The 24461-nt window shown below is 41.9% G+C and overlaps 1 protein-coding gene across 1 annotated transcript in view; it reads left to right on the forward strand.

Moving 5' to 3' along the window:
* The first annotated feature begins 17759 nt into the window (after positions 1-17759).
* Positions 17760-24461, forward strand: part of LOC114560357 (potassium voltage-gated channel subfamily D member 2) — a 34669-nt gene continuing 27967 nt past the window's right edge. Inside the window, exons 1-2 of the mRNA XM_028585672.1 lie at positions 17760-18016; positions 18266-19447. Of these exons, the coding sequence (XP_028441473.1) occupies positions 18336-19447 (1112 nt within the window). The 5' untranslated portion in view covers positions 17760-18016; positions 18266-18335. The remainder of the gene's footprint in view (positions 18017-18265; positions 19448-24461) is intronic.

A 24461-nucleotide genomic window follows, 5' to 3' on the forward strand; every position in this document is an offset into this window, starting at 1 on the left:
GCGAGTGGGTGCATTTGATGAACAGTGGCAAGAGCTCAACTCCGGACCATCTGGCCAAGTGGCTATCCATGCTGACGTTGGGACCTGGGCAGGGCCCACCCACGTCAGCCTGCTCCTCCGGACCGGGACCCAGGCGTCTGTCCACCACAACATGTTTATCACGAGTGGCTGCCAAGTGAATCACAACCGCGTGGAAGATACAGCTCCTCGCTATGCAGACAGCAGCGATCAAGCAAGCAGAGAGATAGAGGCAGAGAGGGGGAGATAGAGAAGTGTGTGTGTGTGTGTGTGTGTGTGTGTGTGTGTGTGTGTGAAGGGAGGGAGGGCAAAGGGAGTGTGTGATGGGGAGAGGAAGAAAGATGGATTAGAGGAAGAGAATGGGATTAAAAGAATCCAGATGGAAGAATGCGAGACAGACAGGCACACAGACACACACAAAAACACAGAAACAAACAAAAAAGTACATTGAAACACACTGCATATGAGTCAATCACTGCTCCAAATTCTTTTAGAACATGCTAATGCAGTGTGTAGTTTAACCTTCATAGCAATCATAAATGTTGGACTTAGCAAAATGGGTGATGACTTATTAATTCTGTTCCATGGAGGATCAATGGGGGCGTTGCCACGGAGATGCTTCTGTCTCTCTTACATCTCTCTCTCACACACACACACACACACACACACACACACACACACACACACACACACACACACACACACACATTCTCAGAATTTTGGATTATGTTAAGAGTAAAATTGTGTAAAGGCATGCCCCCAAAAGCTTTTGAAGTTGTTGCTCTCAGTGCAAAAATCTCATTCTCTGGCTTGCCCCCATCATGCTGACTCCTGCTCTCCTCTCTCTTTCAATCTGCTCTGATCCAGCCTCTCCCTCCATTCCCCCAATTTCATTTTTCTTCCCTCTCTCTAAATTCCAATCAATCCAAGCCTCTGCAGATCCAGTGGTTTATTTTTTCATCTCACTACTTCTGTCACCACAAGCATGGTTCCGGGGCCTGTTTTCCCACCTTTGACCTTTCTTTATCAATGCAGCTAGTCCCTTCAACTCAGATGGAAATCTTTATAGATTGGGTCACAAGACATTGACGTCTCTTGAAGCAGATAAAAAAAAAAGGGAAAACTTCCATGGCTGAGCGAACAGACAAACAAACAGCTAAATGAATGTTTGCACAAACAAATGGCCGCCTGGCTGGATTAATGAATGGACATGAAGAGAGTGGAGGGGGGGATCGTTGTAGGAATTCATCCATTCGTTTTCTATCCAAGCCTCAGGACCTGGTATGTAATTGCTTCATGCATAGTTGATACACTGCATAATCAACCAAATACACTAGATTTTCCTCTGTGTTTATGTTGAAGGCTGCACTTGCATTTAGAGGCCATTTGTGACGTTTAGATTCAATAGAAGCAGTCTTATAATAGAAAGGCTCATTCATATCTAAGGGCTCATCTTTCCGCTTTAGAATGGACAAATTCACACGAGACCAGTGAAAGGTATGTTGTCCTGTGGTTGAATCAGGAACATGTTGTGTTTTATTCATATAGAACAAAGATGAAATATTCATAGCAGAGTGTTGTTGCTATGCTTTCTTCTGTGTCTCTTCCCTCTCATGTACACAAATCCTGATTGAAAATCAGATGGACTATGACCACAAATTGGTTCACTTTGCATAGGAGCGTAAAAACAATGCAAATGGACGAAAGAAGGTCCCACTGGGCGTCAGCAGATTGTGTTCATGCAGCATGCAAATGCATGAAGCATGAAGCCAGTCCAACCTATCTCAACCCAGTACAGGCAAGCTGAACAGGCTGCACTCTATAGAGGGATGGATTTCTGTTGATAGAAGTCTCGGACGAGAGATGCATGCCAAAGATCACCCCAACATAGCATTATCACCCTTGTGCCAAAGAGCAAGCACACATACACAATATCACACACATTTTCTCCCATAGACATAAACACACACATCAGTTTGACCAGCCATTCATATACTCACAGGCAGCCCCACACACATGAAAAGAAAACAGCATGGTGCGAAATAGTTTGAGGTGAATGAACAGCAACAGCTCGATGCAGGAGACATGACAGGAAGGAAAGCCTTCCTTTGTATGAGAAAGGTGTGCTCACACTTCTTTTGTGGAGCAGCAGGGACGTGTCAGGGGCAAAGTCCCCATGTCTCCATCTCTAATTGGAGCGAATCCCTCTGCCCTGTCCCTACCACACTATGGTGGAAGCAGGATGCTGTGCTAATGGATACCCCCCCTGTGGAGTGCTTGTCCTTGATGTGCTGGGTTGCCGGTGGCCCACGCTGAGGGTAGACTGCAGATTAGAGGCAAATCAGAAGATTTGTTTGTCCTCTCCAAGCGGGGTGGGACATTCAAGGAGAGAGACCAGCCATGGCTGTGATGGAGTGGGTGGACCGGTGCGACAGATGTGTGTTAGTGTGACTGATGTGTTCTGGGTGAGCTGGCTGCGCTGGGTCAAGACACCTGGAGAACGAACATAAGCCCATCCAAGAAATGCATGGGCATACTGATGCTGTGTGTGTTTCGATCAATGTCTAAAAAGGCAAACAGCTGAGCCAAAGGTAGCTTTTTGTGATAACACCTCTGGTGAAGATTTAGGAGAAGATAACGATGTTGTAATTACCTGTGCGAAATTGGAACTGTGGAAGCTCAATGAGCTATAAACAAGGTTACTCTGGTCCCCTTGGGGTAATTGTTTCAAAAGCCTGCAACAGTCTGGTCCAGTGATGGTGAAATTGGAAGGGGTGGTATCCTGTAATTTCTCAGATCACTGAAGCATGTCCTGTGTGTGGGTTGAAACTCAGGCTGATTTGAAATGGAGGCATAACTTTTGTTCCCTCTTACTGTAAGAGTCAAAGTCATTGGTCTCAATCAGTGTTTAACCTAGCGATGATAGGGCCCTGTGGGTCACTGGGCACCACATGCACAGCTTTTTACATTTCTGTGAGTATGCCAGTTCCTATTACAGAGTATTTCTCCAGTCATGGCCGCAGTGTTTCTATGAAAATCATGTTGTATTATAATATGGGTACAGGTGGTTAAATCTATGTCCCATCGGATAGAAATAGCTCGGTTGAACAGAAATACATCCTATTTGATGCTGCTTGCAGATGGGCCGTCTGGTAATATTAGCATAATGGAATTCAGGGCACACTCACAGAAATTCACTAATTCATCACAGCATCAGACCAAGCTAAATAATGCTGTGGCCCTTGAGCTTTGAAAGGGCGACATGTTTCCAAATATCAGAGCAGATTGACTGTTTACAGCCTAAACAAGTGCTGGCCTTAATTGTTGAATCTTCATACAAGCAGGCAGCATTGCATGGTGAGATGTCGTGTCCGTGACCATAGGGAAATTTTGAACGGACAGGTTATCCCTCACCCCACATCACAACATGTAAAGGTGACATTTACAGGCCTTGATTCTGTGATCTCTCTCTGATTAACATTGCTTCTCTGCATTTTGTCCTTTCTATCTGCCTGACTAGCAGGTCTCACTTTAAAGGAGAATTCCGGTTGATTTTAACATGTACCTCTGTTGTTTGTAAATTTGGAGTGCTGTCAGTAGCGAGAAAAACGAAAACAATATCCTCCTGCTAGCGTTAGCTCCCAGGAGACTGAAACAGGGCAAATTTTAAACGTGTTTTCCGCCTCTTAACATGTTCAAAATGTCATAACAAGTGCCTGCCCATGTGAAGCGATTCCTTCCGAGTGAACACAGTGAATCTGACTGCAGTAGAAATGCTTAAAAGTTTTGCTAATTCAGCTCTGTTTAGTTCCGGTGTTGAGACGGCAAGACAGTGCTTCGGGACCGTCTACAAAGTACAACACCGAAAAGAGATACAAAAATATTTATTAATTTAATGATTAAATAAGGTAGTGTCTCCAAACTTACCTCAATTATAACTTGTCTCCTGCTAGTTGTACTACAGCACTTACTTTTAAAAAATAAGCATATGCCTATTTTTGAAAATATTTTTGTATCTCTTTTTGGTGTTGTACTTTGTAGACGGTGCCTAAGCACTGGTCTTGCCGTCTCAACACGGGAACTAAACAGAGCTGAATTAGCACAACTTTTATGCATTTCTTTCACATGTACTGCAGTCAGATTCACTGTGTTCACTTGGAAGAAATCACTTCACATGGGTAGGCACTTAGAATGACATTTCGAACATGTTAAGAGGCTGAAAGCATGTTTAAAACTTGCCCGGTTTCAGTCTCCTGGGTGCTAACGCTAGCGGGAGGATAACATGGTGTAGGCAACACCAATTGTTTTTGTTTTTCTTGCTACTGACAGCATTCCAAATTTACAAACAACAGAGCTACGTGTTGAAATTGACCGGAATTCTCCTTTAATGCATGCAGTAGAGCCATAGCTAGTTTTGTCAAAGTTTGATTATAATACAGTCACTCCCTTTTGAATGTACCAACTAAACACTGGGCTGTCTGTAAGATTGAAAGATGAGAGGACTCACAATAAATGTGCTGCTGGGAATGTCATTTTTGACTGCTGTATGAGAAAATATAATATAATGCATCATTGCCGTGTGCGAATGTCACAAGGTGTACATAGATTAAAACACCCACACAGATGGACACCCACACACACATGCAAACACGCATGCACACACACACAAAAAACACACACACACACACACACACACACACACACACACACACACACACACACACACACACACACACACACACACACACTTATTTCAAAATGCATTTGTTGCAGGCACTCTGTCTTCTAGACATGCTCTCAGCTAGTGATTAATAATGTGTTGCTTACATTATTTAGAATCTTTAAACTAGATGCCTCTTTATTAACATGCATATTACATTATCATGTAGGTTCAGGCCACATTAGTGTCATGTATAAGCCCATCTCGGGCCCCATAAATTTACAGTAATCAAGCATGTTATCTTTAGTGTGTGTGGGTTTGCTGCAGGCTGTAATGCATAATGTCCAAGAATATCATTAACATTTTATGTACATCAGACAACCTATCCCATTAGATACATACAGTAGACTTGTCATTACTTAAGATTGGAAAGATAAGGATGTAAAATTTGACTTTTTGGAAAAATTGAAAGACAAATGCGGTCACAGAAATGCTCATGACGGATCACAGAAAAATAAATAAATCCATGATCCATCCATTTTAAATCCATTTAATGAAAGCAAGTTCTCTTCCATATAGAGGATCCTATAGTTAGCATCAAATATCACAGGTCGACATTTAGATAGAAGATATGAGATGATACTGTGCCTATAAGAATTATTAGTTCCAGGGGCCCAGTATAATATGTCAGTGTTGTGATTACAGATTGTTCCGACTTGCCCCTAAGTCGCAAAAAACAGCAATCAATTTTGCTCTATGTATCAGTATTAATTTAATGTCAGAATAGAGAGATCAGTCATATTTTGTCTAACTGATGCCAACTACTCCGGTTTATCCTGTCACAGTAGCCAACTTTATAACACATAATAACATGGGTCAAGGTGGTAATGTGATGTGGATCAATCTTTTTTAAATTTATTTTACAACATCAGAAGCCTCATCGTCATGTGCATACATAGGCCCTGTCCCTATAACCAACATTAAAAGAGAAGGGGATAGGGAGAGCTTACAATAATGCTATTATTCTCAGTGTGTCCTTTTAGGCTAAATACTTCAAATCCAGCAGAAAAGACATTAATTAATCTGGTTCATTTGAATGGGACAATAAACCCTGTGTAATTAGCATTTTATATACAGTATGAGTGAGTGGCAGCTTGTCTCCTGGCCTCTAGGTGTGTGTTGGAGAGAAAAAGAAAGAGAGAGAAGGGGGACATATGTGCTTGTGTGCTGATGTGTATGCCCATGTGTACATGTGTTTATGTGTTTATGGATTTGTAACTCCAATGGGGGGTGCAATTTTGTCTGTTGTGATCCAGTCCCAGCTGTGTCTCATTAACTGCTGGCATTTTAATCCTCTTAGTCAAATCCCATAATTTTGTCCATCAACAAAAACATAAGCAACAGGGCAACGATTAAACTACCGAGTTTCAGCCATTCAAAATGGAGAAAGTCTAGATGGGGTAAACCCTAGTTCAGTTACATCCACCCTGGTGTTATGTAAAACAATGGGGAGGACTTTCCTTTAAATCTTCATTGACTATTTGGTGCAAAGCTACTGTTAATCTGGTTTGGACTCTGCAGAATTCTGGGAGCTGAAAGGATTTGTTGCTTGTAGCTTCACTCTGCTCATCTGCAGATTCTCTGGGGAGGATGAGCAGTTTGGTTACGTTACGTACAACTCTGGATTCCTGCAGTCAAATTCTTGTTTACCCATGTGAATTTATTTGAAAATGTATGACTGATTCAGTCTCTGCCCGACAGTCCTCTCCCCTCTGTGATGAAAGCTATTTTCTTCTCTTTCCCCACACTGGCAGCTGGTGTGTGCTATTCACCAGCAACACTTCAGCTCAGACAGCTCTATGTATAGATCGCCATCATAGAAAAACCCTATTTCAGTGGTTCTTGCTGCTATGAATATATGTGCAACATTCTGCAGTGCTTTATTTTCAATGCAATTACCTCTTTCTCTCCAAATGAGTCCAATAATGCTGCAATGCGCAAGCTCTTCAGGGTACATAAAATCCAACTTCTTTCGTGATGAGAAACTCGACATGATTGTCCAAATGTCAAGCTGTCCCCCGAGAGGTATTGTAATGTACACAGAGCTTGTGGTTGGTTTTAATTGTGGCATTTATGAGATGTGGGAGAGCAACATTTGTGCTCCCTTTTTCCTGTGCCGAATCTACCCAGAGGATTCTTTTTTCAATGAGAGTGAATCGTCCATTAATCGTGGGTACAATTGGTAAATCGATCTGTCAGGTAGTTTTTTCCCAAGCTGCAAATTAGTTTCCCTGGAAGCTGTTAGACTAACTATGAGAAGGTTGCAGTGTCTTTGCTCAGTGTATGTTAATACCACAGTGTTGCCATAGCTTCCCATGATGCCCATAAAGTTCAAATCAACACATTGCAATTACCATCTATTCTTCGGTGTACGGGTGCCCGTAGTGACTGCCTCCACCAGGAGAGTTAGGACAAGCTTCACTGCTTTATTCTCCCGTATGTCATCCTGGGCTGAAAAACAAGATTAAATTGGTTCTGCTCAACTATTTGCTGTCAGCTAAAAGTAGATGGTTCAGCCTCAGAGAAAAGGGTATCCTGCGAATCTGCGACCAAACACTCACTCAAACAGACAATAGAGGTGTGCATGCACATATGCATGTGGATGCAGATGCACGCGCACAATCTCGCACACAAACACACCAAAGAATTCAAAGGCAGATTCAGAAAGCACTCACGGAGAGATGCTTGCACACACTCATATACAAACCGTAAAACACATACAGACCGCACAGTGAAATATTAGTGGCGTGTCAGAAGTCTGTCATTTCTTGTTTGGAAGATGTGAAGGCGTGGGCCGTATTTGTGACCTTTGTTGTGACTGTGAGGCGTGCTGCTCCCTCTTTGGAGAAGATGATTAATTTCTGTTATTTACATTACTGCCCTGAAGGCTCCTCAATAGGCTTCACACATTTGTCATTTCCACTGCACTGTTTTTCAAATGGAAATGAAATAGAATGTACAGCCTCCTGGGTCTGCCTCACCAAGACTCTTTTAAGTAGAGAAGGAGCAGGAAAAAACTGTATTTGCTCATAATAAAACAGTCGTGTCAACATGGCGCTGCAGCAGTCACACAGTGTAAAGTCTTTTGGCTCTAGTAAACAACAAAATAATCTTGAGGGCTATTAAGTGCTATGCTCTCACCATTCCCACACTGCTCTTGCTTAATTAGAGCTCTGATTGGATGGGCACAGTTCATAAAGCAGCCATAACACTGGTTCAATCCAGCTGCGGATATGCACTGCTTTTTTAACGTTGGTTTATAGCCTGCAGGAACCATAACATCCACAGATGTCTGTCTGTGTATCCCCACACCCATGTACAAGCACACAAATGTCTTAGTGAAACACCTAGTGTATTAATGTTCACCCTGTTCTCACTTCCTCCTCTTCCTCTCTTCCAACTATTCAGGGCTGGTTTCTTTCACCTCCTGGGAGTGTGGCGATGGAGTAAAAGAAAAGTGAGAAGAAGAAACAGGGAGTTAAAAGGAAAGTGAGAAAGACTTGAAGGTGTCCTGAGAGCGCTTTATGGAAAACGCGGCAGCTAATCCTCTGAGTGTCACTGCGCTCTCCGCATCCTAAATGAGAACCTTTTTGTACGCTAAGTACAGACACTTCCTAAGACTTGAATATCCCTGTCCCTCCCTCCTGTTTTCCGTTGCTCCGTCTTGGAATGACACTAACAATCAACTGCATGAGCTTTGCTTCATCATGACCATCATTGGCTTTCACCAAAACAATTAGAATTTTTATGCAGAAGCACAAAATCACTGTTTTCATTATCAATGAGTTTCACTGAATGGTCTGATTGGGAAACAGCAGCCACTGGTGAGCCACAAATGAGTTATGGTCATTTATGCTAATCGAAGCTACACACTACACACACCTCGTTCTATGCTAAACAAACACTTTATTTCCCCAATGAGAAGGGCTGGCATTTGTTCCCCAGGGTTGTTCTACTACAGCTGGCCTACAGCTGTGATCATAACTTAATGTCTCCATAATGGGCTTGGCCCTCTAAGCAAGATGACCTGTTAGGCCTGGGACTGCTTGACGGCGGTAATTACACATGTGAGCCATTTAAATGAGCATGATTAGCTAGTAACAAGCTGAAAGAGTGAAAGGAGGTGATTAGACAACTGCGCACTGATTCATCCGCCAGTGAGAAAAACCAAACCGCTGCAGGTGGATATTTGTGTTGCTTTATGCAATAATAGTTGCTCTAATGATGTTTATACTCGTGGTGGTAAGCACAACCATGATGAGAATCTTAAATTGTTATAAAATGTGGTTTTACTACTATAATTTAGACAGAAGGCACAATAAAATGGAAGTGCTTTAATGTAGCCATGTGTGCTCAGGCAGATCAGAAAGTCAAAATATATTTAATATCAGCAGTTCAATTTTGGTTGTTCACCTTGTGTTTATTTCAGTCTCCTGTTTAATTTATCCACCAGCTTGTGCTGTCAGTGTAGCCCCTGACTTAAGCTCAAAGCCCCAGCATTGCCCTCTGGCATTGTTTTCCCTTTGCAGATAAAGGAACCCCTGGCTTAGCATATCAAAATATTGCACTTTAATGTGGCAGGTTTATTTATAGAAGGACACATTTATAATTATTTTAGCATCAAATGATATGCTGGATTGTGTCATTCTAAAGCTTGTATGTGCAACTTGCCATCATAATATCTGACAAGCAGCTCCAGGCCCTTCACTGTGTACTGTGTGAACAAGAGTCCAATTCTGACAGTGTGCTCGTGAGATTTCAATAATGCTCCCTGTCCAAACTTTTTGCCATTTAGATATTCATGAGTTTAAAAAAAACAACAACAACATACCTTTGCAATCACTTTTACAGCCCTCACAGTCGCTCCTACGGGTGCACAAATCTTTAATTACCCATGAAACATAAATAGATTTTTACCATTTTACCATTTTAAAGGGAGTTGGCTAAATCACAGCAGCAGAACCAAAGAAAAAAGAGCAAGAGAAAACCAGGCACATAACATCTCGAATGCTTTGGGTGACTGATCTGCACTTGAAATGGAGTGAACCGCAGAGTGTGACTCTACTGTTCTCTTGCAGGCGACCAAATAAGATCAAATGTTGTATTAAGTACAACATGACATCAAATTAGACTCACTGATTAGTGGCCTTACTATAGGTCAGTAATAAAGCAGGACACATCTTCAGTAAACGCTTACAAATGCACATATCCATGCCCAAACATACGTTCGATAATGATCCTTCACTCAACTTGAAAAACCTCTACAGCAGCAGGAAATTTCCAGCAGCCATTGCCATTAATAACATATTAACAATGTATGTCTTCTTTAAAATTATAATATTTTTGCAGGGCTCAATTTGAAATCCATCACGGGTGTGGGGGGCTCATTACTAGTATGTAGCCGAGGAATTATCATAGTAAGGCCCTTTGCTGCCTGTCTGTCATTACAACGCTGTCAGATGTGCTTTGGCTAGGGGGGTGTTAAAGGGAGCAAAGGGACTTATCTGCTCAGCTGTAAAATGATTTTCTGTCTCCTCAAGAGATACCGTAAGTGTCTGTGTGGGGGGGGGTGTATCAGTGATCTGAGAGTAATTAAGATATGGGCTCACATCACACAAGGGCTTTGCACGTAGGAGACGAGAAGATAAAATTGAACGTGAAATAGTTGAGTTTAAAAGGGGGACTTTGATTAATTACAAAACTCTCAAAGTACGGTCCATCCCCTCTTAAATTGAACTGCCATCCAATAGCAGCTTCTCTGAAGCTGATGACCTCAACACCTCCCTTTTATCTTTAATAGGCAGGTTATCTCATTATTCATTGCAGCTCACCCGTTCATTTGCTATATTGCTCTTTCTGCAAGACTGAAATACATAATTATCTTTGTAACAAGCTGTTCCATGTAAAGATTTTCTTTTAAGGGTAAGACAATTGTGTGCTTAAAGGAATTTCCATTGAGTTTATAGCAAATATCCATATCTACACTGGTCTTTTCACTTTTACTGCACACACTCTCATCACTAAAGATGGCGATTATGGTTTTGACATTATTACATTACTCTAAAATAGCTGCTGCTGTAATTCTTAGACCTCAATACATTTAAAGGAATAGTTGGGCATTTGGGGAAATACGGGAGTTAGATGAGAAGATTAATACCACTCTCATATCTGTCCATTGACTAGTCAGCAGCTGCTTATCTTAGCTTAGCACAAAGACTGGAAACAGAGACAAACTGCTGGTATGGCTCTGTCTGATTGTAGCAAAATCTGTCTACCAGCACCTCTAGATAAATAATACGTCATAAATCATTTGTTTAATCCATACAAAAACTGAATTGTAAAAAACAAAAATTCTTTGTTCCACGGGGGTTATGTGCCAAAACAAATTTGGGCTCTGTGTAGTTGCCAGGCAACCAGCAGCGACTACAGGAAGTTATTGCTCCCAGCCAAGAAATAGTCTGCTACATGATCTTTTTTTTACACTTCAGTTTTTGTATGGATTAAACAAATGATTTATGACGTATTATTTATCTAGAGGTGCTGGTAGACAGATTTTGGACAGAGCCAGGCTAGCTGTTTCCTTTTGTGTCCAATTTTTATGCTAAGCTAAGCTAAATGGCTGCTGGCTGTATCCTTATATTAAACAGAAAGATATGAACTTCTCATCTAATTCTCTGCCCGAAAGCATATTTCCCAAAATGTCGAACCATTCCTTTAATTGTCACTGGCGAAAACATCAGCTTACAATGTGATGCCGTGTGCATTCATTTGGTCAAATTCAGGATTGCTTGGGCTCAGTTCCCCACAGAAAATAATTGTTCATTTATAGTCTGGTGGGTTACAAAACAAAAGCAGTGGGAAGCAAATGTGGAAATAATGAAATATACAAAGAGATGCAGCTTGCACTGGGCTTTCTTATGGAATGATCACCATGTGCATTCCCTGTCATGGTCTATCTGCCCATATGATGTCCTGTGACTCTGTGGTTTGTGTTCTTTCTAGTACAGTAAAGCAGAAACCACATGACAAATGCAGCTCAAAGAAGCTTTAGATTAAAGTGCTGATGCTTATCGCAGTTTACTGATATGATGTATTTAGAGAAAGCCCTCCTTCATTTAGTCTTCCTCAAAGCTGCGATGCTCATGATTGAAAAAACTTTCAAAGGGAGTAAATTGATTTGCCTCCTCCCAGCAGGATTAATAGGCCACACTTATATACACCTACAAAGTGTTGAGTTTTGCTTTTCAACCATGGGCCTCTGGACTACATCACAAGATATCTGGTTCAATGACAAATCTCAGTTCGCTGTTTTTTCCACTGAATACTATTCACAGATGACTGACGATTCCTTCACAAGGGACTAAGGAACACAAGCAAAAAAGGAGGGGACATGAGACAGAGAGCAGAAGAGAAACTCATTTTGCAGTCCATATAAAGGAGAGGCGGAAGTGCTGTGTGCTGTGCCTTTAATGATGATATTTCAACCTAAACAAACAAGCTGAGCCTCACAGAGAGAGGAACACATTGATCTACCCGGGTCTAATCATAATACATCCACTTTTCACCAAGTTTACTTTCTGGCATTCTATCAGGACTTTATAAATTATTTTGGGTGACGAATCGATCTGTTGCTTTGCCCCTCTCTCTGCTGAGTGAAGGGAAACTAGATTGCAGTGTGTGTGTGCTTATGTAAATGTGTCTGTGTGTCTGTGTGTGTGTATGTGTGTGTGTGTGTGTGTGTGTGTGTGTGTGTGTGTGTGTGTGTGCGTGCGTGTTTGTGTGTGTGCGGATAGGCCCGCATGACTGTTTGTGTGTCGTCTGCTTTGGAGGCATCATCTGCCATCTGGCCTCAAAGTACAGGGGCAACATGGTGGGAAAGCAAATGCCACTGGTCAGGCTAGCCAACGCCAAGTCCCGACAAATGACGTCAGGAGAAGCCCTCACTGCTACTGCCCAAATAAACAACCCTGCATCAAGTCATGTCTGATCCCCTCCTGACCCTTTGTCTCACTGTCTGTGGCTTGTAATGATGGCGATGGTGTTCTAGGAATTAAAGCTTATCCTAGTGTGGCACTTAGTGACAGTCTCTATGGAAAAAAGCTGAATGCCTTAAAACAAGTATAATATAGCTTTAGGGATTAGAGAGAAGTTTAGGGAGTGTGGAGAAAACACTGATGGCCTGAACTTGTGGGCATTCATGGACTGTCACCCCACTCAGACAATCAAAAAAGACAACAAATTGAATATCTACATCTGAGCCAACTGTATTGAAGCCAGTGACACTTAAGTATCAATCAGCTGAAATGGCAATAAAATTCTGAACACGATCCAATGAAGTGGCCCCTCACATCTGCCAAACAAATATGATTTCAATGCTGAAGCAGATTAGATCATATTTTTTCTACCTGTGCTCCAACATAACTGTCATACAAATCTAGGTGCACCAATGATGGGCAATGAACTCTGAATGTGCTGGTTAATGTCTGTGCTGATCCTGAGCTGCACTTTACAGCTAATTTCTGCATTTTAGCCATCACTTCAGTGATTAGAACCAGCTGGAACATAAAGGTTTCAACACTGTTGAAAAAAAAGAAGCGTCCTTTCAATTTGGGGGTGTGACTGCACAGACTGTGTGAACCTGTTAAAAGCGTTGTGTTTAGAAGTTCACATAGCATCTGCTCAACACCTGTGCAGTACATGGGGATTGTTTTCAACAGATGAGGCCGGTAAACAATACAATGTCCTTGGAAAATAATTACTATTTCAATAAGGGTTTGCCAGTTGGGTGCCATGCTGTCTTTGGTTTTTAATTACACACCATGAGATAAACTTACATCTGTATTTTTCTGTACTGCTACAAGGCCAAAATAAATACTACAAGGCTGAACTGACAAGGCAAGGTGAGGAAAAGTATGGTTCAGTTTAGTTTCATGGCTGCACTTTACATTTTTCAGCCGATGTGCCCGTGTGCAGAGTTAAGGGACTCATGGCTGATCATTCACTGATGTACTGTACTTGAGGAGTTCTCAAAGCCCCAGACAGATGCTGCAGTGTATGTGCTTTAGCTATAGGCACAAGCACTCACAGTGACAGACACCTCCCTTTCTGTTCTAATCCCTTCTACACCTCTTCACCAGATGACAAGAGCTACTTTCCCTATAGACACAGTGTGAACGAGCTAGGTGAAAAATAATTAAAAAGGCACTAGTGGGTGGAACACTTGTCCCCATCTCATTGTTTTCCATCCAGGATGTAATGTATATAAATGATAGAATGATTTAATGAGTAGGACCATATTTAAACAACACTTTTGTGTTTTTGCCAGCCTGTAATGGTGCTAATAACACAGGCTTTAACATTTGGCTCATCTCTGAGTTACAATAATGAATATGCTTTTAAGGCTAAAAAAGAAAACACAGGTAACATTATGAGTGCTATGAACCGCACCCATATGGCCCATTTGAAGCTTTCTGACAAGCAGCAGTTGTTAAATTACAGATTATCCCAGCAATCCTGACAGGGATAAAACTAGTCATACAGTCCTCAAGCACAAACATCAGCCTCCCACTCCTGGCAACTCCCTTCCCTGCAGTACATACAGTAGCCCACACACACACACACACACACACACACACACACACACACACACGGACTCAGAGATGCAGACACACAAACACACCAGCTGCTATGTGCAATAAAAAACCAAGAGGACCTAGTCTATTTTACACATCCGCAGGGGTCAATAACTCATTAGGGTGGAGGAAAGGCAGAGGCAGCTGAGGAAGATGACGTGGTGGGAGATGGGCTGTGTGGCTGTGGGCTGTTCACCTGAGGGTATCAGCATGTCATTGTGCCCAGAGGTCACTAGGACGATTCATGACTTCATTAGCAACATATCATAAAACATGTCCGGGTGTTCGCATGCCTGAAATAGGGTACTGTGTGTAATTTGCCTGTTTTATTCGTCTCTAACCTTTTTCTGCCTTTCTGGGATTTTTATTGCTCATCCTATTGGCTTTTTATTTATCACCCTTTTATCACTTGTCATGAACTTTGCATCTCGTTGAAATGCTCCATAAAAATGAAGTTTATTATGAGGTTAAACCAGACCTATGTCCTACTACCAACACAGTGCAGAGCATTGGCCTATATGATTGTCTTTAAAGGCATTGTAGGCATTGAAGCAAATATTTGTACTGCAGATGATTCATCCTGTTGTTATTTCTGCCTTAAACTTACAAAATCGCTTCAATAGTTTCAAATGTTTTGAGTTTCTTTTTCTTGACCCGAATCAAATGGCGGCTGCCCCTTCACTTCGACCTTAACAAGCCCTGCCATGTCTCCACTGAAGGGGACTCATCTGTTTAATCATCTCAATCAGTGAGCTGGACCAGACTAAATATAGAATACAGAAAACAGGCGGCAGTGTGGGCTGCACCAGTGTACTACAGTGGACAGACTGTTACTGTCAATGCATCAAATGCAAAAAATATGTCTGTGTGTGTTGTCAGAGCCTACATGAAAGTCTGAAGGTTTATCATACAGTCTGTGTGTGCTGTTTTGAATGCTTGCCTGTGAGTTACAACACTAAGCACACTTAAGGACCTGTTTGCAAAATGTATCCTGTTACACAACCTAATCCCAAAGGCTTCAACGTCACTTCAGTGCTACAAGTTCAAAATGTTGACAGGCGCTATCTGGCTGTACAGATCAAGAGCCTGGTTATGTATTTTTATTACTGGAAAACACTGAAAACCATGTCTGCATACTTTTTGAGATGTATGCATTTATCGTCTCTACATCCAGATCAGCAGTTTCCATCTTTGAACTGTCCACGCAAAATACCACAAAAATGCCAGATGAGTTGTTCAACCTTGTTGAGGACACATGCTAATTACTTGATCCAAAGAATAAATCCATAAACACACAGACGATGTAAGTAAAACATCTGCACAGCTCTGTGTCAACACCAATCATCTGAAATGACCTTGGAACTTCTTGGAATGGAGCGGCGTATTCATGAAGTATGTCAGCACCTTGAATGGAGTCATTCTGACCATCCCACTACACCTCAGACCACAACCATACAAAATGACTAGCCCTATATAATGTATCTGTCAATGTACTATGAGAAAAACAGGATAGAACTGTGGTTTTTACTTGTAGAAAGATCAAATAATAATGTAGAATTAAAATTTTAGATAGTTTAGAATTTAAAAACCAAAGCCAAATGAAGAACAAAAGATTTTAAAAAAACATGTATTTTTTTCTGCCACACACCCACACTCATTTTCTAAAGCAAATATTACCATATTTTGTAGAAAAATCTGAAATTCAGAACGTTTTTTACAAATTGCTTTTTACATTGCAGGATATGTTAAGGCTCAATAACCACTTTGACTACCTTTTAAATCAAAACACTGTGGCTATCTGTGCTCTGACAAGCTTGCAACTAGTCTGGCATCCAACTCAGCTGGGATGCCTGTGTTTGGTGCCATTTGGCAACCGCTGGAATATTTAAATGCCCTGATGAATACATAGCCCCTGGGCCTGACTGCTCAAACTGAACACTGGGTGTGCTCTGACATGCTCAGCATACACTAATGGGACTTCTGACAGTCCTGTGCATTCATCCTACAAAAACTCAGCATTGTGCCTGAGGGGGCCAGAGGCTGGGTGTGAATGTAATGCACTGGCTGAAGATCTGCACAACGAAAGGCCACAAGTCTGACTCTTACAAGGTTTAATGTGTCCATCAGCAACCACTTATAGTGTCAAACTGTCCTTGAACAAGACACCGGGACACTTCCTTCTCTCTTGTTGCAAATTACAGTATTTTGAATAAGATTTGTTTTTAAGAGAATGAATCTACACCTAATTTCTGTTAGGATTGGATACTGTGTCAATGGTCAAAAAGAACGTCCATTTTCTAGAAGCTCAGCAGCTGTGTGTACTTAACCATGACTCTGAACCCATGTGTGTTCAGTTGAAGCTGAAGAAGATCTACAGCTAAGTGACTACAGTTTAAAAGATACCAGAAAACTGTAACCTGCACGCACACAGGGGCTTAGGAAAGTGATGTATGCCAAGATGTTGAAAGCTTTGGTGCTGTCCATGGTGCTGAAAACTTAACTGTTTAAAACGGGACCGAAAAAGGCTCAGTGGGAACGTGCTCTGCATGTCCTAATAAGAAAATCTGAAGCCAAATTCGGTCCCCGCAGCAATACATGCTTCACAGTGTACGCATCTGTCTCAAATCCCCTCGGAGATGTGTTGTGTTATAGAACAAAAGAGACATTTCATTGATTATGGTTATTTTGGAAAATGTCAGTATACAGTGCTCAATGATGTTGACCTTTCAAGCTGTGTAACTCCGTTGAGCAGCATCACAGAACGATGCAATCCAAGAAACAATATTCATCACGATTTGTTGCAGATTTGAAATCCGTATTTATGTCTCTTAAAAAAACTAATAAGCCCAAATATTGAACTTAAAATACATATAGCCAAGCAACCACGTGCATGGCATCCAAATAGCAAAGCAAACAACGATATTGCTCTTAACTCCCCACACTTAGACTTGTTTTTTGTTTTCTGTATTATGGATTTTCGAAAGAAAAAAGGAGGAAAACTTCAAAGGATTGTGTGCATTAATGAGGCCAGAGAAATCCCACATTCATTACGACCAACAAACAGAAAATAAGACACCTTATTTATTTCATGATTTGTATCATATACAGGGATATACATTTGGGGTAAATCGAACTGTGAGGGTTCACGGTGTGCAGCGAGAGAAAACACAAACATAAGCGTTAACTTGAGGCTCAGGAGATGCCGCCTACTTGGACTACTATTACGCATTGATTAGTCTCCCCACAGTGAAGAAGCAGAGGAATTTCTGGGTGCAGATAGGACCACTCCTCTCTCTGCATATGATTTTCTCTCTTCTCTCCACAGTCGGGGCTCGGTGATGAGGAGGGGGAGGGTGGTCTTGCAGTCGACGAGAGGAACAGGAGTTTATTGAGGAGTAGCTGCAACGCGAGGAAAAACGCATGCAACTGAGCACCGTTGCCTTGCGGATGGAAAGAAGAGAGAAAAAAGATCGCACTTGGACGACTGACCACTTTGCTGAGAAACTGCTACTCGAATTGTTTAACTTGTTGATGCGACGTTATTCTACTGTTTTTCCTCTATCGTCTGGCTGCAGTATTCTATTCCGAGGATAGGTATTTTATTAAACTCACCGTGGATGCAGTTTAAATAGCAGCCTTTCCTAAGGTGGGTGGTTTTCTTTTACTTTCAATCCTGCTTATTGATGGGTGATGTTTTCGAAAACCAATTCATATTCTGCCGCAATTCCATAACTGAACAGTTACAATGAGGAAAAGGCTTGAGAGTGATACTCAACAGTGCTATGCGTAGTGGCAGTATAAGTAAATGGGTTTGTGTGTTTTCTTCACATTTTGTTTAGCCTTGGAGCTTCAGAAGCCTAACCACCAGTGTCTCTATCTGCTGTTCTTCCTGCAGATGCAATTCATCTCTGAACCATAGCACTGTAATAACCGGAGCAGGGTTGTATTAAACACTATAGGCCAGCATGGCAGCAGGTGTAGCGGCATGGCTCCCATTCGCCCGAGCGGCGGCCATAGGATGGATGCCCGTGGCGAGCACCCCGATGCCCATCCCTCCGCAAGAAAAGACGAAAGGCAAGGACGGGCTCATCATCCTCAACGTGAGTGGGACCAAGTTTCAGACGTGGCGAACTACTTTAGAGAGGTATCCGGACACTTTGCTGGGGAGCACGGAGAGAGACTTCTTTTTCCACGAAGAGACAAACGAGTACTTCTTCGACCGTGACCCTGACATCTTTAGACATATCCTCAATTTTTTCCGCACAGGGAAACTACACTATCCGCGCCAAGAATGCATAGCAGCGTACGACGAGGAGCTCGCTTTCTTTGGTATAATCCCCGAAATTATTGGTGACTGCTGTTATGAGGAGTACAAGGACCGGAGGCGCGAAAATGCAGAGAGGCTTCAAGACGACGAGGAGATGGACATGAGCAATGACGCACCGCCGGTGAACCTCACGTACCGGGAGTTCCTGTGGCGGGCTTTTGAAAACCCTCACACCAGCACCTTAGCTCTGGTCTTCTACTATGTCACAGGCTTCTTCATTGCCATATCAGTGATGGCCAATGTGGTGGAGACGGTTCCGTGTGGGGTTTTGCCCAACAGGTCAAAGGAGATGTCCTGTGGCGACCGATACGCACTGGCCTTCTTTTGTTTAGACACTGCTTGCGTCATGATATTCACGGTTGAGTATCTCCTCCGTCTAATAGCAGCTCCCAGTCGGTACAAGTTCATGAAGAGTGTGATGAGCGTCATTGACGTGGTCGCCATCATGCCTTACTACATTGGCCTGGTCATGACCGATAATGACCAGGTGAGCGGTGCTTTCGTCACACTGAGAGTCTTCCGGGTCTTTCGGATTTTCAAGTTCTCCCGGCACTCCGCGGGGCTGCGCATCCTGGGCTACACCTTGAAGAGTTGCGCTTCCGAGCTGGGCTTTCTACTATTCTCCCTCACCATGGCCATCATTATTTTTGCAACGGTCATGTTTTATGCAGAAAAGGGCTCCACAGCCAGCAAGTTCACCAGTATCCCCGCAGCGTTTTGGTACACCATTGTCACCATGACAACACTGGGGTAGGTGGCTGCATATATTGTAAGTCCATAAACTATAATAAGCTTTTTTAACTCACCATTAATCACCGTATCAAACAGCTTATTGCCCCTATGAAACACCCATATTTATAGCAAAACACGGTACAAACCAGTAAAGTAATACCATGTATTAATCCACAATTTCATTTCATTTCAAAATATTTTTTTCTAATTCTTGAGGAGTAGTAAATTAGAGTACAGCCTAATTAGCAAACATGTTCGGCCATTATTTGAACTAATTCTCGTGCGGCCACAGGTGTGCTCTAGTGGGCATATTAACGGCCTCGAGCGCGGCTCAGCCAATATGATTGCAGGAGTGGTCTGTTTTATAGAGGCTTCTGTGCTCCATTCACTGCCTCTCAATGAGCCTGCACCTCACAAGCAGCCCTTATCCGAAGGTTAGGCCTCGTCATTGTCTGTTTTCAAGGTTCATTATTGGACGGGCTCTTTTGGAAAGGTTACTGCAGTGAACAAACACTGTGGTCAATAAACAGACAGTGGAGGGGTCTTTTTTATTTTTTATTTCCATGTTACATGAGAGCTCATGAGACCAAAAAAAGCTCCTAACTGGCCAAGATCCTGCATACCGCATTACAGGCCACACATGTGCAGTGATTGAATTAAAGGCTGTAGTTTACAAAATGTATAGACTACACACACACACACACACACACACACACACACACACACACACACACACACACCCCTCCCTACATCTCCTCTCTGCCTCTCATTCTTCTCCCTCTCTCTCTCTCCCTTTAACGAGGTATAGTAAATATTTGAATGCTAATTTCATGCTCATGAACAACGTCAGCTGTACTGTGTGCTGATGTGGCATAAAATAATTAAAAGTGGTTAAAACGATTACATCAAATTAATTTGTATTGATGAATGCACTCAACTGCTGAGATGCTTGTGTGGGTTATTATTATTATTATTAATATTATTATTATTATTATTATTATTCACTCACATTCTGGAGCAGTGCACTCTCCAAGGTGCTGAAAAATAGTTGTCAATGAGCCGAATGGCTGCCATTTGGTTTTTATCTATTCAAATGAATAAAGTGAATGTGGCGTTTGACTGCCTGAAGCACTATTATTGAGTTATATAGTGGGAAATAATAAGCGGACCGTTTCTAATTTGTGTGTAAAAATATCCTGGTGGCTTCTTTTCTCGCTGCTGCACGTATGATGTTAGCCCTCACGTGCTGCTCTTCACTGATGACACAGAAATGAGGTCCTGTTGAAATAATGTTCTCTTTTAATTTCAAAGTCATAACATCACAGATCAAACATTGCAAAACAAATTGCCACCGGCTGTGTGTACTTGTGTATGTGCTTGAGACGTGTCAGGCATAATTATGTGAATATAAAGTTTAGATGCAGACATTTCTGTATTATTTTTGGTTTAACTGATACAGGAATGTTCAAGCTTCATACAAACAAACTGAATTATATTTGTGATTTTTTATGTGTTTGATATTGATCCTCTCTGATCCTCATATTTGCATTGGTGCAGACACCTGGTTACCATTCAGCTGTGCAGGCAACATATCTTCTTAATAATAATAATAGTTATTGTTTATTGTCACTACGCCAACCTCATCTCTATCAACCCTCATGCAACTGGTGACACTGAGTTAGTGGATTTCCTGTCTTCTTAATGGCATACAAAGCTACGCACTCACTCAGTACCAGTCAAACTACCAATCACCCTCGAAATGACCAATGAGTACATAATCAGTGATATGCACGATTCGGTGATTGAAGCTGCCAGCTCAAACGTAATGCTGCATTGGTCATGCTTTCCATTCAGATTCAAAGTGCAGATAATAGATGAGTTGTGTAAGAGTGTACATTATTTATCTTTGGGGAGCTGGTAATCCTCTTTGTGTTGCTTAAGATGGATTTGAAAAAGATGTTCTGCCGTGGGAAAACAAAACTGAAATGTCCTTGGTAATGGGAACGTTTCCGTCACTCCATTGTGAACCATGACAGCCAGGCTGACAGATTTGCAACCTGAACTGAAGCCTTGCAGTGGTGCAGAATGCTGCATAGTGGACCACCAATGGAGAGGCTGAATACCCATCACTGAAAGACAAAGTCGGCTCCTTCTCATGATTTTTCATTGTCTTGAGTTGTGCTTTCAAAAAAACATACAACCCTACAGTAGAGCTGAATTGTGGTTGTCATTGTCTGCTGAACACACTGAAGTGAGGGAAATATCTGTTGTACTCTCCTCCAGTAACCTTCAAATGGTTGTCTGAACAGGGGAAATGAGGTATTCTTATGGTTCGTTTCAGATCTCAGCATACAGAAAAATGTATCCATGTCTAACAAATACTTACTTAAGTCAGAAATGAATGGGGTAGTATTTCCATTCGGTCGCAAATAAGCTCTTTAAAGACTAGCGGGGGTGCTGCTGGCTGTAACCTCCATTTGAGGCATTTGATTTCATTCTGATAGTCAATGATGCTTTATGCCTGCATGGTATCATGATGCCTTTCCACTACATATATTTTCAATTTCCCTGACTCACACCCTGTGGAAGTAAAGACAGTGGCATGTGTTCTCTTCCCCGCTGATGGTCCATTGATTGTGCTTAAGCAGACATGCAGACATTGGGAGAGCAGGGACTCCTGTTCAGAGACACTTGGCAGGCAGCCTGAATGAAAAGGAAGGGTGCCTGGAGACCAGCGGAGAATCAATAGCACTGTGCAGCTGCGTGTCACGCCTCTGTGTGTCTACTGCTCTGTGCCACCAAACACAGGACAAGACCACTTATCCCTCTTTATTTATTGAGCCTAATCTCTGTGGCTGCTTTCGGAAACCTAACAAAGAGGAATCTGTCTCTGTCAGAATGCTCCTGCCAAGATCTTCAAGAATTGTGTGACTGGGTGTAAAATATGAGATTTTTATCCGTGCTATTGCGTTTTGCAATAGCTCTGAAAACTGCACTAAGGTCTGAGAGTATAATTTTGTGACTTGATTTAATTCTGTTTAAGGCAGCGATAGATTCCAATATAAAGATAGCATTCCACTTTGTCAGGCTGGAATCAGGTGTTGCAGTGTTTTCTTGCTCTTGTTTTCTCTGGATGATCCACACAGTCAGGGTAAATTAGCTGCAGAGGATTTTTTTTTTGTTGCTTCAGATCTTTTAAGTGATTTAAGGTGTAATGGAGTGCACTGCTGAGAGCAGCTGTGAAAACGGTGGAAGTCAAGCGCAACCCACAAGGGAAGAGGAGTGGGGAGGACAGGGTTTAGTGTGGCACAGAGGCACACACGTTCCTCTGGACACAAACAGACATTACCTTTGATAGATATAATAGACGTTAGCATCCGACACAAACATTTCTTTTTCAAACACACAGACTTTTCTCCCAATCCTCACATCAATATCCTTCTTTCAGCCACTGCCTCCAAAATAATTCTGAGAAGAATTATTATTCAAATTACTGGCTTGTCATGACATTTACTATGTGCATTCTCCTGTGGTGCAAAAAAACCTGGCTGTACATTGTAGTCACTCAACAGATGCAGAATTTATCACCATGTCGTTTGTCTGTGCTACAGCTCCACCCACCAAATACGACTGGAAAGGCCTGACAAGTGAGACCTATAAACCTCTCAGGATAGGATTTATAAGACAGAGGAGACGAGGTTAACAGACATGAGGGTCACTGTCGGCCTATAAACCACCAGAAGTATAACCATTATCTTGCTTTCCAGTTTTGACACCTCAACCCCATTTCAATCAAAGCCTTAAATGCAAGGCATTTACTTCATGCTTCGATATAGTGCAGAGCAAATCTTTTTGAAGTTCAACCCCTTTACTACATGTCAAATGTAATGGAAATGTGCAAGAACAATCTGGAGGGCCTTTTACTGTTTCTGTACCCATGAGATAACGAATGCATTCTTGATGATATAGTACTTGTGTTGTTGGATAAGTTTTCATGCCCCTTGCAGCCAATGCAGCGGATTTTCACTCTGTTTTTTTCTTCTTAGCACGACAGTCAGCGAGAACATTTGGTGCGTTTGATTATGTACTGCAATGGGTGTAATTTTTGTGTTCAGTAGAATACATTACACCACTTGGCATTGTGTATGTTATGCACATTATGAAAATCAGCAATCCATTATGAGCAATGTGATGAATTACTGTGTAAAGCAGAAGTGGCTGATGTGAGATGTGTAGGCTGCCATTAGCCTGCAGGCTCAGAGTGCCTCTACAGGTGCTTTATTGGGGAGGAGAGGTGATGCTAATATGAGGCTGGTATAATGGTCCTGAAGTGACAGGTGACTTAATGAGGGGAACCTGGCACTGAAATGTGTTCTGTGCAAGCTACTTTCTGCCCATTCAAATGATTGCAAAATGAAAGAGTAAAAGTGAGGGCGGGAACAGGCAGCCTCAGAGGAGATTACGATCATTGTGAAAGACAGAATCTGTGAAAAAACAAACAGATATGCTCTTTCTTTCCGCTAAATTGAAAATATGCAAGCCCCTGCATTTTCTTTATTCTCTTTGTTTTCATCACACTGAAACAGTTTCACACTGGCAGCTAGATATTTAAAAGGGTGTTGTGGAGGTGTGAGTTGAATGATTGATTAACATTTTATAGGCATTCATATATTACAGATTTATTACATCATATTAATAATAGGTAGAAACTTCAAAGACTTTCATTTGCACCTTAAATAACATTTTAATGGTAGTACATATATATATTTTTATTGAATAATACAATGTCAAAAAGAAAATGTATTTGTGGTCAGTCAACCCTGAACTGAAAAACAGATTATGGCCAGCTGGTAGGTTGATGTGAGGATACTGTGTGTGTGAACTGACTCTAAAAGCAGGCATGCGTCACTGCGGATGGTCAGATTGATAAATAATCTATATGGCAAGGACAAAATGCCTGTCCCTCCATTTGATTTTATTTCTTTGACAACCCGTCTTTGAGGCAGCACCAATAACACTCATTCCATGTGGA

This window comes from Perca flavescens, chromosome 8 (genome assembly GCF_004354835.1).
Source record: "Perca flavescens isolate YP-PL-M2 chromosome 8, PFLA_1.0, whole genome shotgun sequence".
NCBI lineage: Eukaryota > Metazoa > Chordata > Actinopteri > Perciformes > Percidae > Perca > Perca flavescens.